This window comes from Orycteropus afer, unplaced genomic scaffold, assembly GCF_000298275.1.
Source record: "Orycteropus afer afer isolate SDZICR_OR568_19922 unplaced genomic scaffold, OryAfe1.0 scaffold00035, whole genome shotgun sequence".
NCBI classification, from domain to species: domain Eukaryota; kingdom Metazoa; phylum Chordata; class Mammalia; order Tubulidentata; family Orycteropodidae; genus Orycteropus; species Orycteropus afer.
The window spans coordinates 17,212,642-17,227,602 of NW_006921622.1; the positions used below are offsets into that span (position 1 = coordinate 17,212,642).

The 14,961-nt window shown below is 38.7% G+C and overlaps 1 protein-coding gene across 1 annotated transcript in view; it reads left to right on the top strand.

The window, feature by feature from the left end:
* GAD2 (glutamate decarboxylase 2) overlaps nucleotides 1–6,216 on the top strand; it is a 122,900-nt gene extending 116,684 nt beyond the window's left edge. The window contains exon 16 of the mRNA XM_007936379.2: nucleotides 6,043–6,216. Within this exon, the coding sequence (XP_007934570.1) occupies nucleotides 6,043–6,216 (174 nt within the window). The remainder of the gene's footprint in view (nucleotides 1–6,042) is intronic.
* Nucleotides 6,217–14,961: the final 8,745 nt, after the last annotated feature.

A 14,961-nucleotide genomic window follows, 5' to 3' on the forward strand; every position in this document is an offset into this window, starting at 1 on the left:
GGCAGAGCATAGCAGGCTGCTGAGCAATTACAAGGCTACATGGAGGGTCCAAGCATGCCATAGGCTAGAGACCATTCCCAAGGCTTCTCCTTAAATACAGGAAGCAGACCACACTCCCTAAGGCAGCTAGCTACTCAGCTGCTTGTGGTAGATCCCACCATGGAGCTGATTGCCAGTCTCATCCTGGGGAATAACTACCACCAGCTGCCCAGCCAAGTTGACACACAAACATAACTACCACACTCCTTGACTTTCCTGAAAGTTGGCTTCTACGTAAAACAAAGAACAGTACTACCTAGCCAAGGTCATGAGGATTTTGTGTGGATTTAAAACCTTCAGAACCACTCAAAAGTTAACCCTTGCCCTTAAGCAACACAGCATCAGACTCCTCATCAGGAGGACACTTAAACACCTGGTTGAGGTCTTTATATTAAGCCTTTCAATTAGTGTTTAAGGTGACTCAGTGGTTAGTCATTCAGCTGGTATAAGTAAAAGGTTGGTGGTGGTTTGAACCTACCAGCTGCTCCATGAGATAAAGATTTACAGTCTTGGAAACCCTATGGGGGCAGTTCTACCCTATCTTATAGGGTTTTGTGAACCAGAATCAACTGTACAGCACTGTGCTTGGGTTTTAATTCGTTGCTTTCCCAACCCTTGCTGCATGCTAGGATCATGTGGAAGCTGTTTTAAAAATACTGGTGACTAGGTCTTAACCCCAGGGAATTTAATTATTTTGGTTTTAGATGGGCCTGGAAAGTGTTCTAAAAGTTCTGTATTGGGGGTAGGGAGGGGTTGTGGTCATCATTGAAATTTAGTAAAAGTGGTTTATTCTAGGAAGTAAAGCAAGAGGCAGGAGGGAGTGAAGACTGTTGAAGATGATAGATGCTGTCCAAAAAAAAAAAAAGAAAAAAGGTCTATTATCATTGGGTGGTACAAGTGGTTTGTGCTCAACTACTCACCTAAAAGTTGGTTCAAGCCTACCAAGAGGCACATCAGAAAAAAAGGCTTAGCAATATGCTTCTATAAAGAAAATCCTATGGAACAGTTCTACTCTGTAAGACCTGGAGTCAACATGAGTCAGAACAGACTTCACAGCACCTGGTTTGTTTTTTTGGTTTTCTAGTCAAGACTCATCCAACAGTTAAGATGACCAACAATAAATTTAAAAGTAAATTAAAAGTAAATAGGGAAGAGAGTAGTTTGACCTCATATTTAAAGTGACTCTTTTATCAAATGTAATGGAGGAATTTATTTGGTAAAATTTTAACATTTTAAAACATCTTACTTATGGTTATCCTGCTTCTCCCTTTTTCAAAAATTTCTCTTAGGCGCCCAAGATTTAAATACAAAATGTTTTTCTAATACACAGTGGGCTTTCATCTGAGCCCTCTTCAGAGAAAACAAATGTGGATAGATTCAAGTTATGGAAGAGTTTGGTGGATATTGTTGTCTAAAGACTGAAAAAAGCTAACAGCACAAAGGAAAAAAAGAGACCCTTCAGGCAGCCCCAAAGAGCTCTTAATGATTAGGCCTTTAGGGAATTCTTCAAGCAGCTTCTCTCTCCCAATTGGCTCTCCTTTTTCAACAAAATCAAACATGTGACAGGAAAAAAAAAAAAAAGTCTAGAAGTAACTGAAAACTATATATATTCATCAGAATAGTCAGAATCTTATTTTCCTTTTTTGGCTTGCAATTTGTGATTATGCAATTAAGTAGATGTTCCATGTTCCTGATAATTTTAGTTCATCAGCATTTTCTGGAAGCAATCAAAAGTCATATGTATTTCAACAGCTGTAATTTTTGCCAACTCAGCTAGCTTCAGGAACTGGGGGAATTCATTATCACTTTACACAAAAATTCTGTTTGAGATGATAACTGTTAACATTAATCTTTTGGCCTCTGATGGCTTTCATCTGCAAAGTTGGGAGTGATTGCTCTTTAATTAGTGCCATTCCTATCGGCTTTTGCTTGGATTGCCCATGATAACTCCGTCAGAGTTTAATTCATTGGGTAGAGGTTGTTTACATTATTTTTTGCAGCTCTAAAGAGTAAGCATGATTTGTAACACAAATGAAACTTAAGGATACTTATGTGGTTTTTTAATTTTTCTTAAATTCTTAAGACATAAGGATTTAAGGATTTAGAATGCCTTTTCTAAATTGGGATTTTTCTTCCCAGGAACACATCAATTTGCCAGGCATTACAGTGCAAAGGAATGCATTTCATGTCCCGAGGCTAGGATATTCTAGAAGATATATTTTCTGCACACATGCCTAATTCATAATTCATAAGTAAAAGAAAGATCAAGCCCAAAGAAACATTCCTTTTCATATTACCTCCCCATAGACTAAGAAAGGGACAGGTGGGGGCATAGGAACTAGTCAGTCTAGAATCAGAAAACCTCAATGGTGGAATTATCATCTCATCCACCTCTGTGTTTAGATGAAGAAAGTAGGTCCAGAATGTGAAATGTCTAATGAAGTGAATGCAAAGAGTGTTGCCTTTGACTTTGTTGTTGTTGTTGTTATGTGCCGTCGAGTCAGCCCTGACTCATAGCGACCCCTCCTTGGGTTTCCGAGGCAGTATCACTACAGAAGTAGGATTGCCCAACCTTCCTTCCGAGGAGTGGCTGATGGGTTTGAACCGCCAGCCATCTGGTGAGCAGTCAAGTGCCTTAGCCACTATGCTACCAGAGCTCCCTTTGACTTTAGTAACTAACTAATGATTGGACCTGATGGGGAATGTTGCTGATTTATTTCATTTGAATACCTTGAAGTTGACAACCTCATTGTAAATCCATGGTTATTAAATGATTGATTGATATTCAGAAATCACAAATAAATATAACTATGATTTAAAAAAATAAGTTCATGGTTTCCTTTTTGAGCTGAGTCAAAACTTGTCCTACTATCAGTGTAGTGTGTGTCTTAAGCCAATCACTTTTGAGATATAAAAGCAGCAGCTTAAGCACAGAAGCAAGAAATCAGGAATGAGGGGAAAATAGATGCCACATGGAGCTCTCCAAAGAACACTGAAAAGAAAGGGTTTTTCCCCAGAGAGTACAGAGATAAAGTCTTTCCCTAGAGCTGGCACTCTATATTCAGACTTCTCCTAAACTGTGAGAAAATTAATTTCTGTTTGTTAAAATCACCTACTTGTGGTAATTCTGTTATAAAAACCAAACTTAAAAAACTAAGCAGACACTGTGTTTGTCCTCAGGGAGCCTGCAATTGAGGTAGAGCAAGAAAATGTATTTGCTGGCAAGTAAAAGAATAGGAAATTGGGACATAATCAGAATCTGGGGGTAAGGATCATGTAGTTGAGACTCAAAAGAGGGAAGATGGTAATGGCCTAAGAAGTCAGGAAAGGCTGTATAGAGGTCATATGACTTGGGTAGGTCCTTGGAGATGTGAATTAGAAGAGAAAAGGAGTTACAGGCAAAGAAAACCAATGTGATATATAAAACTGATGATAAGTGTGAAGGAATACAAATACGTATGGTACATTCAGGGGATATTGAATAAATGGATGTTGTCAGAGTAGATGATACATTTTGGTGAGCAGTGGAAGACAGGTCATCAAAGCTGGGTGACAGAAGACTTTTGGTCTGAGCTAAGGAGTTTGGACTTAATTTCATAAATAGTAGAGAACTACACTGGGCAAATAAGCTGAGAAACTGGGCTATGTGAAGAACACAGCATCAGGATTGGAGGAAGAATCATTAACAACCTGCAACATGCAGATGACACAATCTTGGCTTGCTAAAAATGAAGAGGACTTGAAGTACTTACTGATGAAGATCAAAGACTATAGTCTTCAATATGTATTACACCTCAACATGAAGAAAACAAAAATCCTCACAACTGGACCAATAAGCAACATTAGGATAAATGGAAAAAGACTGAAGTTGTCAAGGATTTCATTTTTACTTGGATCCACAATCAATGCTCATGGAAGCAGCAGCCAAGAAATGAAATGATGGTTTCATGGGACAACCCAGTTAACTGATTAACAAAGTGTTTAGTGCTTTTGTTCTATCTCTTACTTCACTGTGTAGTGCCTAAAGTCTTAAAAGCTTACAAATGGCCATCCAAGTCACAATTAGTCTCTACTCACCTGGGGGAAACAGAGGAAGAATAAGAGAGAGGAAGAGGACATGAAATATGTGGCTAATTGACTCCAAGAACAGCTTCTACCTTTGTCTTGAGACTGGAAGAATGAGATGATGCTTGGCTACCATTACTGAACATGTTGATTAAAGATTCTGCAGGAGAATCTTGATCAAAAGGAGGAAAATATAGGACAAAATTTCAGATTCTCATGGTCTCCTGACTATCTGGCACCTTGGAAGGTGGATGAACCCCTGAAACTATTGGCCTGAGAAAATCTTTAAACCTTAAAGCAACAATATCTCCTCCAGTCTTAAAAATAATGAAAAAGGAAAGAAATCAAATGATGTACTGCACTGGGCAAATCTACTGCAGAAGACTCTTTAAAGTGTAAAAAAGCAAAGATGTCACCTTGAGGCCTAAGGTACACTTGACCCAATCCATGTCATTTTCAATTGCTTCATATGAAAGCTGGACAATGAATAAGGAAGACAGAAGAAGTATTCATGCATTAAATACATATAATTTTACAAAAGGAATATATATATTAAAAAGAAATCCTATTTTGTAACATAAATTATGGTGCTGGCAAAGAATATTTAGTATACCAAGAAGTATAGCCAGAATGTCCCTTAGAAGTGAAGATGGTGAGACTTTGTCTCATGTATTTTGGACATGTTATCAGGAAGGACCAGTCCCTGGAGAAAGACATCATGCTTGATGTCTACTTATCTCATGCTGCTCTAACAGAAATACCTCATGTGGATGGCTTTAAAAAATAGAAATTTATTTCTCACAGTTTAGGAGGTTATAAGTCTTAATTCAGGGTACAGGCTCTAGGGGAAGGTACTTACCTCCTTTCAGCATCTGTGGACCTGATGTTCCATGGAGATCTCCATGTGTCTTGACATCAGTCTTCCCCTGGGTCTCGGAGGTTCTCAGTGCAGGGACCCCCACACCTAAAGGACATGCTGTGCTCCTGGCTATCCTTTCTTGGTAGTAGTGAAGTCCCACCCCTCTCTGCTTGCTTCATTCTCCCTTTATCTCTGGCAAGATAAAAGGTGTGACTGAAGCAAGTGTGGTAACTTAAGGGTATGACTTGAGTCATGCCTTCTCTTAAGGCTGTGACTCAAGATACACCCAATACTGATCCTGCATCATTAACCTATCAAGATTAGGATTTACAACACATCACAAAATGGAGGACAACCACACAATACTGGGAATCATGGCCTAGCCAAGTTGACACATATTTCGGGGAGACACAATTCAATCCATGACAATTGGTAGAGAGTGAGCAAAAAAGAGGAAGACCCCTCCCTGATGGATTGGCACAGTGGCTGCAACAATAGGCTCAAACAAGTACACTTCAGTATGTTACATCCTTTGTGGGCTCTTCTTTTTGTCCCAGCTGATTCTCTTTCATTTTTAAGGAATATCATTCAAAATATAAGCTGAGGCAAGGAAAAGGAGAATGAAGTGAAGCTAGAAATCTTTAGGCTTTCAGGAAAGTCACCAAAAGTCTACCTATCTTCCTACATCAATTAATATTAAGGCTTACCTCTCAGTAACAATTCTCTGAACTATGTTTTATTTCCATTGGTTTTGCATTTACTGGGTCACTACCACTCTTGAAAATAAAAACAAAACTCCACCAAATGGTGTATTGCTAAACCATTTAACTTTATAACCAATACTAGCTTCTTCCCAATCTCCTAAAACACTGACTAAAACGGATATGGTTACAAACAGCTAGTAAGTGTGAGGCCAATATTCTACCATTTATTATTCCTCTCGTCATCTTTAAGGTCTTGAAGAAAATGTGGAGGCAGTTCCCTCAAGGGAAAACAAATAATATGGCTCTGATGGTTCTGTTAATAACTATACAGTCTCAGGGAGAAACCATCACCGAGTTGATCTGGTCTCCCCACAGGTGGCTCCAGTGATTAAAGCCAGAATGATGGAGTATGGGACCACAATGGTCAGCTACCAGCCCTTGGGAGATAAGGTCAATTTCTTCCGCATGGTCATCTCAAACCCGGCAGCAACTCATCAAGATATTGACTTCCTGATTGAAGAAATAGAACGCCTTGGACAAGATTTATAACTTAAGCTCACTAAGCTGTTTCAATTCTCTAGGCAGACAATTAAGTTGTCACAAACTATGTGAATGTATTTGTAGTTTGTTCCAAAGTAAATCTATTTCTATATTGTGGTGTCAAAGTAGAGTACAGTTTAAAAATCAAAAAAAAACATTGCTCCTTTTACAAATCCTTTCTTAAGTTTAAAATATCCCTCTAGCAATTAGTGACAACAGGCTATGTTCTAATCAATTAGGAAAAGCTTCAAATTGTTATAAATACTTCCCTTACTTTTAATATAGTGTGCAAATCAAATTTTATTTTCACATCAAAGTAGTAGGATTGAATGATTTCAAATTGTCCCCTGAATCATAAAAGGTTCTTTGGGGTGCAGTGAAAAGGATAAAGTAAATATAAAATATATGTTGACAAAAACTCTTGCCTTTTTCATAGTATTAGAAAAAAAATTTCTAATTTACCTATAGCAACATTTCAAATGTATTTAAATACATATAATTTTACAAAAGGAATATATATATTAAAAAGAAATCCTATTTTGTAACATAGATTTTTATTTTCTATGGGTTATATAAACTGCAGGGACAGATATAAAAACTAAGCCAGATTTTATTTTATTTCTTTTACTAGAAACACAATAAACACTTAGCAAAGTTATTTTGAAACATAGGCCAACAAAATTCTTAAAAAGAAGATACGATGCCTTCTTTCTGCACGTGATGACTTCTCAAATCTCTAAAGTGAGTATCTCAAAATAAAGACAAAAGCAAACTCTAAAATGGTTGATCAGATCAGTTACAGTCAACAGTAAGATGCTCTTCCCATTGAAATTTTCCATGCTGTTGGCCCTCAGCAGATCTACCAACAAACAAGACAAGCCACACTTCCCCTTTGATTAAATTCGGGCACTCTTCTCTAGTCTGCTTTCTAATTCAGCCTGTTTTAAGCAGAAGGTTGATGCTGTTCTTGAGGCATCTTCCCAACCAATATTCTTTTATTTGGTCATTCAGATTAATTATGGAAAATAAAAATCTAATTGGCTTGAGTAAAAAGGAATGAAGCACACTCCCTGAATGTGGTGAGCCCAGAAAATTAAGTTGGCCTTGGGAGAAGAGATCTCTTAGTGAAAATGATATCATCCTGGATGCCATGGGGCCAGTGCAGGAAGGAGTAATGGCTTATTCATTCCTTCCCCATTCCTATCCACAAAAGTCTCTTCTGCTAGACTCCCTGTAACTGGGATTCCAAATACTTAACTTCTATTCCCTGGTGGTGTTTATTTTTCTCCCATTAAATGAGCTCCTCACCCTTGATTTGGAGATATCACAAACTTTCTTTTAATCTGTTTCCCATCAAGATCCAAAGTGATAAGAATATACAGGAATAATCTTTAGAACTAAAAATAGTTTTTAAATATTCTTTACCTCTTGCAGACCTGTTGGTGAGACATGAACTAACAAGAGCTCCCCCTGCTCCGAAAAAATTATTTATGGAGCCACAGAATGTCAGATATCAATCTAGTAGGAGGACTACAAATTCATATATGCAGACCTCAGATATAAATTTAGAAATATTCCTCTTCCTTTAGCCAAAAAGGAGCTCTGGTGGCATAGTGCCTAAGGCATTTGACTGCTAAGCAGAAGGCTGGAGGTTCAAACCTACCAGCCACTCCATGGAAGGTTGGGCAATCTACTTCCATAGTGATACTGCCTCAGAAACCCAAGGAGGGGTCACTATGAGTCGGATCTGACTCGACGGCAGTGAATTTTTTTTTTTTTTTTTTTTTTTGGTCTTTAGCCTCAAAGACCACAGATACACAAGTAAAGGAAGAGGACTATTCTCCAAAAGATAGAGATCCCCTAATGTAACCACAGAATCCAACCGTCTGAAATCCTTATGAGCTTGCTCCAAAATTATTTCTCCCACGTTACATACAAAAAGTTTCTTTTAGCCCCACTTGATGTGAACATGGCTTCAGGTTCTTTCAGTCTAGAGAGCAAATAGATTTCCCTTTGACGATGAGAGGAAGATGATTTGTGCCCAGAATTTCATGAAGAAATAAGTATCATTCTAGACTTTGTCTAATGGCAAAGCATCACTTCCCTTTCTAGAAACTTCCAGAAGTTTCCAGAAATTGGTTGCTGAGAATAAGTTTCCCATCTATCTTGAGCCTCAGGCCAAGTCTTCCACTTCTGAGGCCAAGATGCAAGTTTATCAAACCAACTACCTTGCTTGAAGAGAATGGAATCCAGTGCCCCTGATCTGGACCAACCCCTCTCTATTCCAGAATGCTTACCTTGTGGGGTACAGATCCTACATCAGAAGCTGCTGCTTTTTTAACTTTATAATGTGACAGAATTTAAAGGAGAAACATTTGTGCCTATGTATGAAATTCCATCCAAATATGTTCTACCAATAGGTTGTTTTCCCCACCTCCTGCCCTTCCAAGTCCTTCCCCGAATTTTCTAGGCGTTTTGGGCCATCCCGTGCAGTGAAATCCCTACCAACCACACCCAGAAACGGAAGCTAAATAAAAGCTAACAGGTCCCAAGACCTATCAGTAATATTAATTACTATTATAATTATAGTAATATTAATAAATATTCTTTAAAGAAAGTCTGTAGTCTTGGAAGGAAAGGAGGGAGGAATGAAGGGTTTTTTGAACATTAGCCCAAATTCCCAGTGCCAAAGGCCATTATATGGGGTCATTCTTTACAAATTTTAGAAGTTTGATTTTAGCTTTAACCAGAATTGACTTGGCCATTTTAATTTACACAGCAATATTGTGTTTATTATTTTTAAATACTTGAAAAAAAAATACAGTGTATATTTTATTTGAGATGTATAAATGATACTGACTTCATGTAATGTCACAAGGACATGAGGGAAAAAAAGGAACTCAATTGTGTCTGTGACTGTTGCTTTTATTATATTGGTAGTACTGTCTTGTCACCTCAGATTGGGGTTGTGCACTTTAGATCTGAATTGTACAGTGTTGCAAATCAACATGTGTTGCTGTAAAAGCTTGTACAATATATTATTGATATGTCTATTTCTGTGTGGTAGCTGTATTGAACTTTGATATTATGAGAACAACATTCACACCTGTCCCTGTACTCTCTCCACTAAACTGTGCGCCCTCCACATCAGCTCTAATAGAGAACATGCCCTTGGCTACCCCATATTGAGAAATCTCCTCGGAGAATTGTGTGACTTAATGAAAATGAAAGGTAGAAACACAGCTTCGTCTCTGAGAAGAGAAAAACAATTATGGAGTGTCACAAACTGCTCAAATGGCAGGTATTAACCCTGCTGGGCCCGGGCGTAGCTGCTGCTCCTCAGAATATGACAAAGAAAGCAGGGTGTAAATATAGTAGCAGGACGAAGAGTCAAGGAACCTAAAACTGGGAACCATCCTGCACGTGCTCTTCTGTTTTCAAATGCTAAGTGCAAACACTGTGTATTTGTTTAGTTGCGTGTGCCAAAATACTGTTCCCAACTGGTGTTTCTGAAAGACGTTGACATTTCCCCAACATTACTTCATTACTCAAGACAGAAAAACAAATAACACAAACATGTGACGACCTGTTCTTACCAAATATAAACTTGTGTATAATCCAAGTATTTTATCTGTGTTGTCTCTCTAAGCCAGAATAAATGTGTAAATGTAGACATGCATTAGGTGTTCAGTGCTTATTTCTGACTTTGCAGTGCTGTGGAGATGTATAGTGACTGGCCCTGGTAAATGCCTCAGGGCCTTTCCCACTCCCTTCACTTGTCACCAAGCTCAGAGTGTCTTTGGGTCTCTGTTGAGGATAAAAGATCTCACTTCTGCAGTTGCCCCCTCCTGTAGCTTCTGGGGAATATGGATTGGTCACTCTGGTTTCTTCTTCAGTCATATCCCATCTTTTTGTTTGTTTTTAATATTTTATTAAAATTTTCATATATGTACTATGTTGAGAAATAAACTCATGTACCCTTCAACGAGCTTCAACAGTTACTACCTCAGAACCAATTTTGTGTAATCCATGTCCCCACCCCATTCTCTCTTTAATATATCTCTGAAAGATATATTTTGTTTGTTTTAAAAATACCCATATCCTCAATACCATTATATCACAACTGAAGCAATAATAATAATATTGCCATAATAATATTAACTAGCCAGTTAATGTTCTTATTTCCCCAATTGTCAATTCCACAGAAAAACACATGGGCCATGGCCCACAGCAACCCAGAAAACCCAGTGAGGCCCCATTATGAATTGAATTGTATCCCCAAAATAGGTATGTTTAAATCCTAACCCCTTGTACCTGTGAACACGGCCTTGTTTGGAAACAGGGTCTTTGAAGATTTTATCAGTTAATATGAGGTCACACTAGAGTAGGGTGGGTCCTGATCCAGTGTGAGTGGTGTCCTTGTAACAGAGAAGAGGCAGAGGAAGGACGAGCATAGGAAGATGCATCTACAGATCCTGGGGCTGCCAGATGGTAGGAAAGACTAGAAAGGATATTCTCCTAGAACCCCAGGAGGCAGCATCACCCAAACAATACATTCTTTTGGACTTCTAGCCTCCAGAACTGAGAGACAATAAATTTCTGTTCCTATAAGCCATTCTGGTTGTGATATATTTTTTAGAGCAGCTCTCAGAAACTAATACAGTCTCCACACACCTTTCTGGACAGCTGGGACATATATCATTCTGACATACAACACAGTGTTATACACACATGGGCTGTGTATATGCTGTTTTATAGTTTCCATTGTGTTTATTTCTAGATCTTTGTGGGTTGTGAGTTTTGGGGGAATTGTGTTCAGGGGCTTTTCTCCCAGGCTACTGCAAATGGGAGTTGGTGCTGTGGGCAGATTAAAAGTTTAAAAGCCAAAGGAATTTAATTGAGGGAATATATACCTGTGCAGAGTCAAGTCCAGGCTGCCTCTAAGGGCTTGAGATGCCTTTGTAGGTACTAGTCTGGAGTAAAAAAATTACTTCAAACAGAAGTGTGTATGTATGGAGAGGGTGTCAAAATAAGGGCAGGAGGAAGCCAAAGTTTCTAAGTACTTTCATTATTGCTTATAAGCAAACTAATCAGCAATAACCAACTAGAGGTGACACTTTACCTATTCCTGCCTTTATTCACATTATTCCCAGAAAGAATTTCACATTCCTCCTCGTTATTTTGGATTTTTGTTTTTCCTTGCTATAGGGAACAATATCGCATGGGTGTTGGGAGACTCTGGGGTTAGATGTGTTGTTGTTAGTTGATTCTAACTCATGATTATCTGGATTCAAACCACAACTCCATCACTGACCAGCTATAGACTCTTGAGCATGTCATCTGACCTCCCCGAGTCCCTGTACCCCATCCTACAACAGTAACCTTCTTTACGAGGTATTTGTGTGGATTAAATTTAAATACATACACACACAAATGTATAGCACTTAGCATGGTGTTTGGCACAGAGTAGTGCCTAAGCCATTTGACTGTTAACCAGAAGGCTGGCAGTTCAAACCCACCAGCTGCTCCTCAGTAAGAAGACTGGGCAATCTACTTCCGTAGTGATACTGCCTTGGAAACCCAAGGAAGGGTTGCTATGAGTTGGATCTGACTCGACGACAGTGAGTTTGGTTTTCGATGTGCTCAACCAATCTTGTCTTTGTAGTGATGATGTTAATTATATATGAATTCTATAAATCAGTTTAAGTCACCTTCTCTATGAGACCTTCCTAAGCAGTCACCTTCCTCTGAATTCCCCAACTATTGACTCTTGGTTAATAGTGCTCATTGGGCACCCACCTAACAAGTTCAGGATGGATATGTCAGCTCTTGGATTATCTTCTCTCTCAATGGAGATTAGAAGCAAAGTCTGTTTCTTATATTTCTTTGTTATCACGCCTCCTTCCAAACCTCTTTCCTGCAATACACACCCCCAAAAAAGGATTCTCCATCATCTCCAATGATGTCCTATAAGTAGAAGGCACACCATCCATACCCATCACTCTACCTTCTTCTGGCCCCTAGTGCAACCTTGATCAAGTCAACTAACATCTCCTAGCCTCAGCTTCCTCAGTTGAAAAATGAATGGGTGGGACCAGTTGTTCTCTAGGAAATTTAAGTGGAAAATTGTTTCAGATTACAGATTTATAAATCTGGAAGAGTTCTTAGATGGAGTAATTAATTCTGCTAACCTTTATTGAGGGCCTACCATATGCCAGATGCTTTTGCATATTAATCCAGCTCCATCATTTTACAGATGGGAAAATAAAGCCTCAGAGTGATTTTCCAAAGTCACAAAATAAATTGATAGTCCAAACAGCATTTTTGATGAGTTGATACAAATGACAAAGCCATTCGAAATGGCCTGCCTTCATCTGTACTACCTTCCCCACCTATCCCTCCCACTTCCTCTGTTTCCACTGTCCCACGCTTGCTGCCACATGGGCCTTTTCTGACACCTGCCTCAGGGCCTTTGCCCTTGCTGTGGCCTCTGTTAGAACACACTGACCAAGGTATTTTCATACCTGGCTCCTTTTCAGTCGGGCTTAGCTCCAATACCACCTCTTTGATGAGGCCTTCTCAGACCACTCAATTTTCATTTCTTCATGATTAATCATATCACTGTTTTGTTTCCCTCACAGTGATTTTTTTTCATCATTTATTTTTCAAAATTTCAAAATGCCATAGTGAGAGATGACAACCCAAACAAATGCCTAAAAAATAAACCACTAAACTCACTGCTGTTGAGGCAGATCCGACTCATAGCGACCTCTCCTTGGGTTTCCGAGACAGTATCACTATGGAAGTAGATTGCCCAATCTTCCTTCCAAGGAGTGGCTGGTGGATTTGAACCGCCAGCCTTCTAGTTAGCAATCAAACGCCTTAGGCACTACACCACCAGAGCTCCTAACAAATGCCTAGTCAAATAAATTTGTTATGGAAATTGGAATTTTGTCAGACTCTGCAGTGTCAAAGTGAGAAAGTCCATGCATACATGCACAAGAAGACCAATCCATCCTTTTCTAAAATGATTCTCCACATTTTAACTTGAGTTTCTTCCATACTGCGTCTATAAATTAGACTGTTTGCAATTTAACTTTTAAGTTGGTTAAAATAACTGCTACCTACTCCAGTTAAATGAACATGCCTAGTGATAAGTTTAAACACAAGGCAATGTTCATTTTAACTCAGTTTTTCCCATTTCAGACAACTCTGACTGAAGTTCTTTTTGGATTTCCCATTAACAGAGCCAGAGAAGGCTAGCTGTTTAAAATTATTTGCTTATTATAACAATATATGCACACCCATGCTCACCACAGCACTATTCACAATTGCAAAGAGATGGAAACAAACTAAGTACCCATCAATAGATGAATGGATAACCAAACTATGGTACATACACACAATGGAAAACTATGTAACATTAAAGAATAATGAAGTATCCACAAAACACCTTATAATGTGGATAAACTTGGAGAACATTATGCTGAGTGAAATATTATATAAGTTCACTATTATAAAAAGCCAAGGAATGGTTTACACATGGAAGGAAACTTTCTTTGTTGGTTACCAAGGATGGGAGGGAAAATTGCTAGTTAGGTAAGAGACATATATTGATTTGGGTGAAGGAAAAGGCAATATACCAAAAGAGGGTGACCAGCACAGTATCACTAAGGAAAAGGAAGACAAGAGAGGTGCACAAGAGGTACAGTATTTACAACAAAGGTAAATACTATTACATACACAATACTGCATTATCAGTAATAACAAACATTAATCTATGGGTGGATACATAGGTAGACAGGAAAGTTGATTGGTATGAGTAGGCAAATGAGAATATACCCATGACCATATATATATATCTGGCAGATGATATTTCTATATATGTATTTGTGCTATAAAATTGTCCATATGTGTATTATAGAAGAGGGGCAAAGTTATCATAACTTCTTAGCCACAACCACACACCTTGAGGCTGTGAGTCACTGGGCCTGTGGGCTCAGAATCATGATTACAGAGGACATCAAACTTAATTGGCATAACATACTACACACAAAAAAACATTGTTCTACATCCTACTTTAGTGAATAGCAACTGGGATCTTAAAACTTAAGAGCAGCCACCTAAGATACAACTATTGGTTTCTCCTTGTTTGGAGCAAAGAAGAGTGAAGAAAATCAAAGACAAGTGGAAAAAAATTGTCCAAGGGACTAGTGGCCTACAAGACCCTGAGACTGGAACTAATGGTACCCAGCTACCACTGCCGAATATTCAGAAAAGGATCAAAACAGGAGATCCTGAATAGAGTGGGAGAAAAATGTAGAATAAAACTCATGTTTTGGTTACTTTATGCCACTCTAATAGAAAACACCATAAATGGGTGACTTTACCAAACAGGAGTTTATTCTCTTATAGTTCAGGAGGCTAGAAGTCTGAGCTCAAAGTGCCAGCCAGACCTTGGGCTTCAGCTCTGCCTCTTGCTTCTGGCCCACTGAAGCTGGAGTCTTTCTTTACTCAGGCAGCCACTGGCTGCTGAGGCTAACAAATACAACATCAACAAGTAAAAAGGCACAGTCCCGATATTACCAAACCACATGGCAGGCCATTGATTCAAGTCCATTAGGAGTCCAAAGATCAGCAGACAACATGGCAGCCTGCTGAGTAACAACTTGGCTACATACAGGATTCAAGCATACCAAAAGCTACAGACCATTCCTAAAGCTTTTACTTATGTACTGAGAGCAGACCACATCC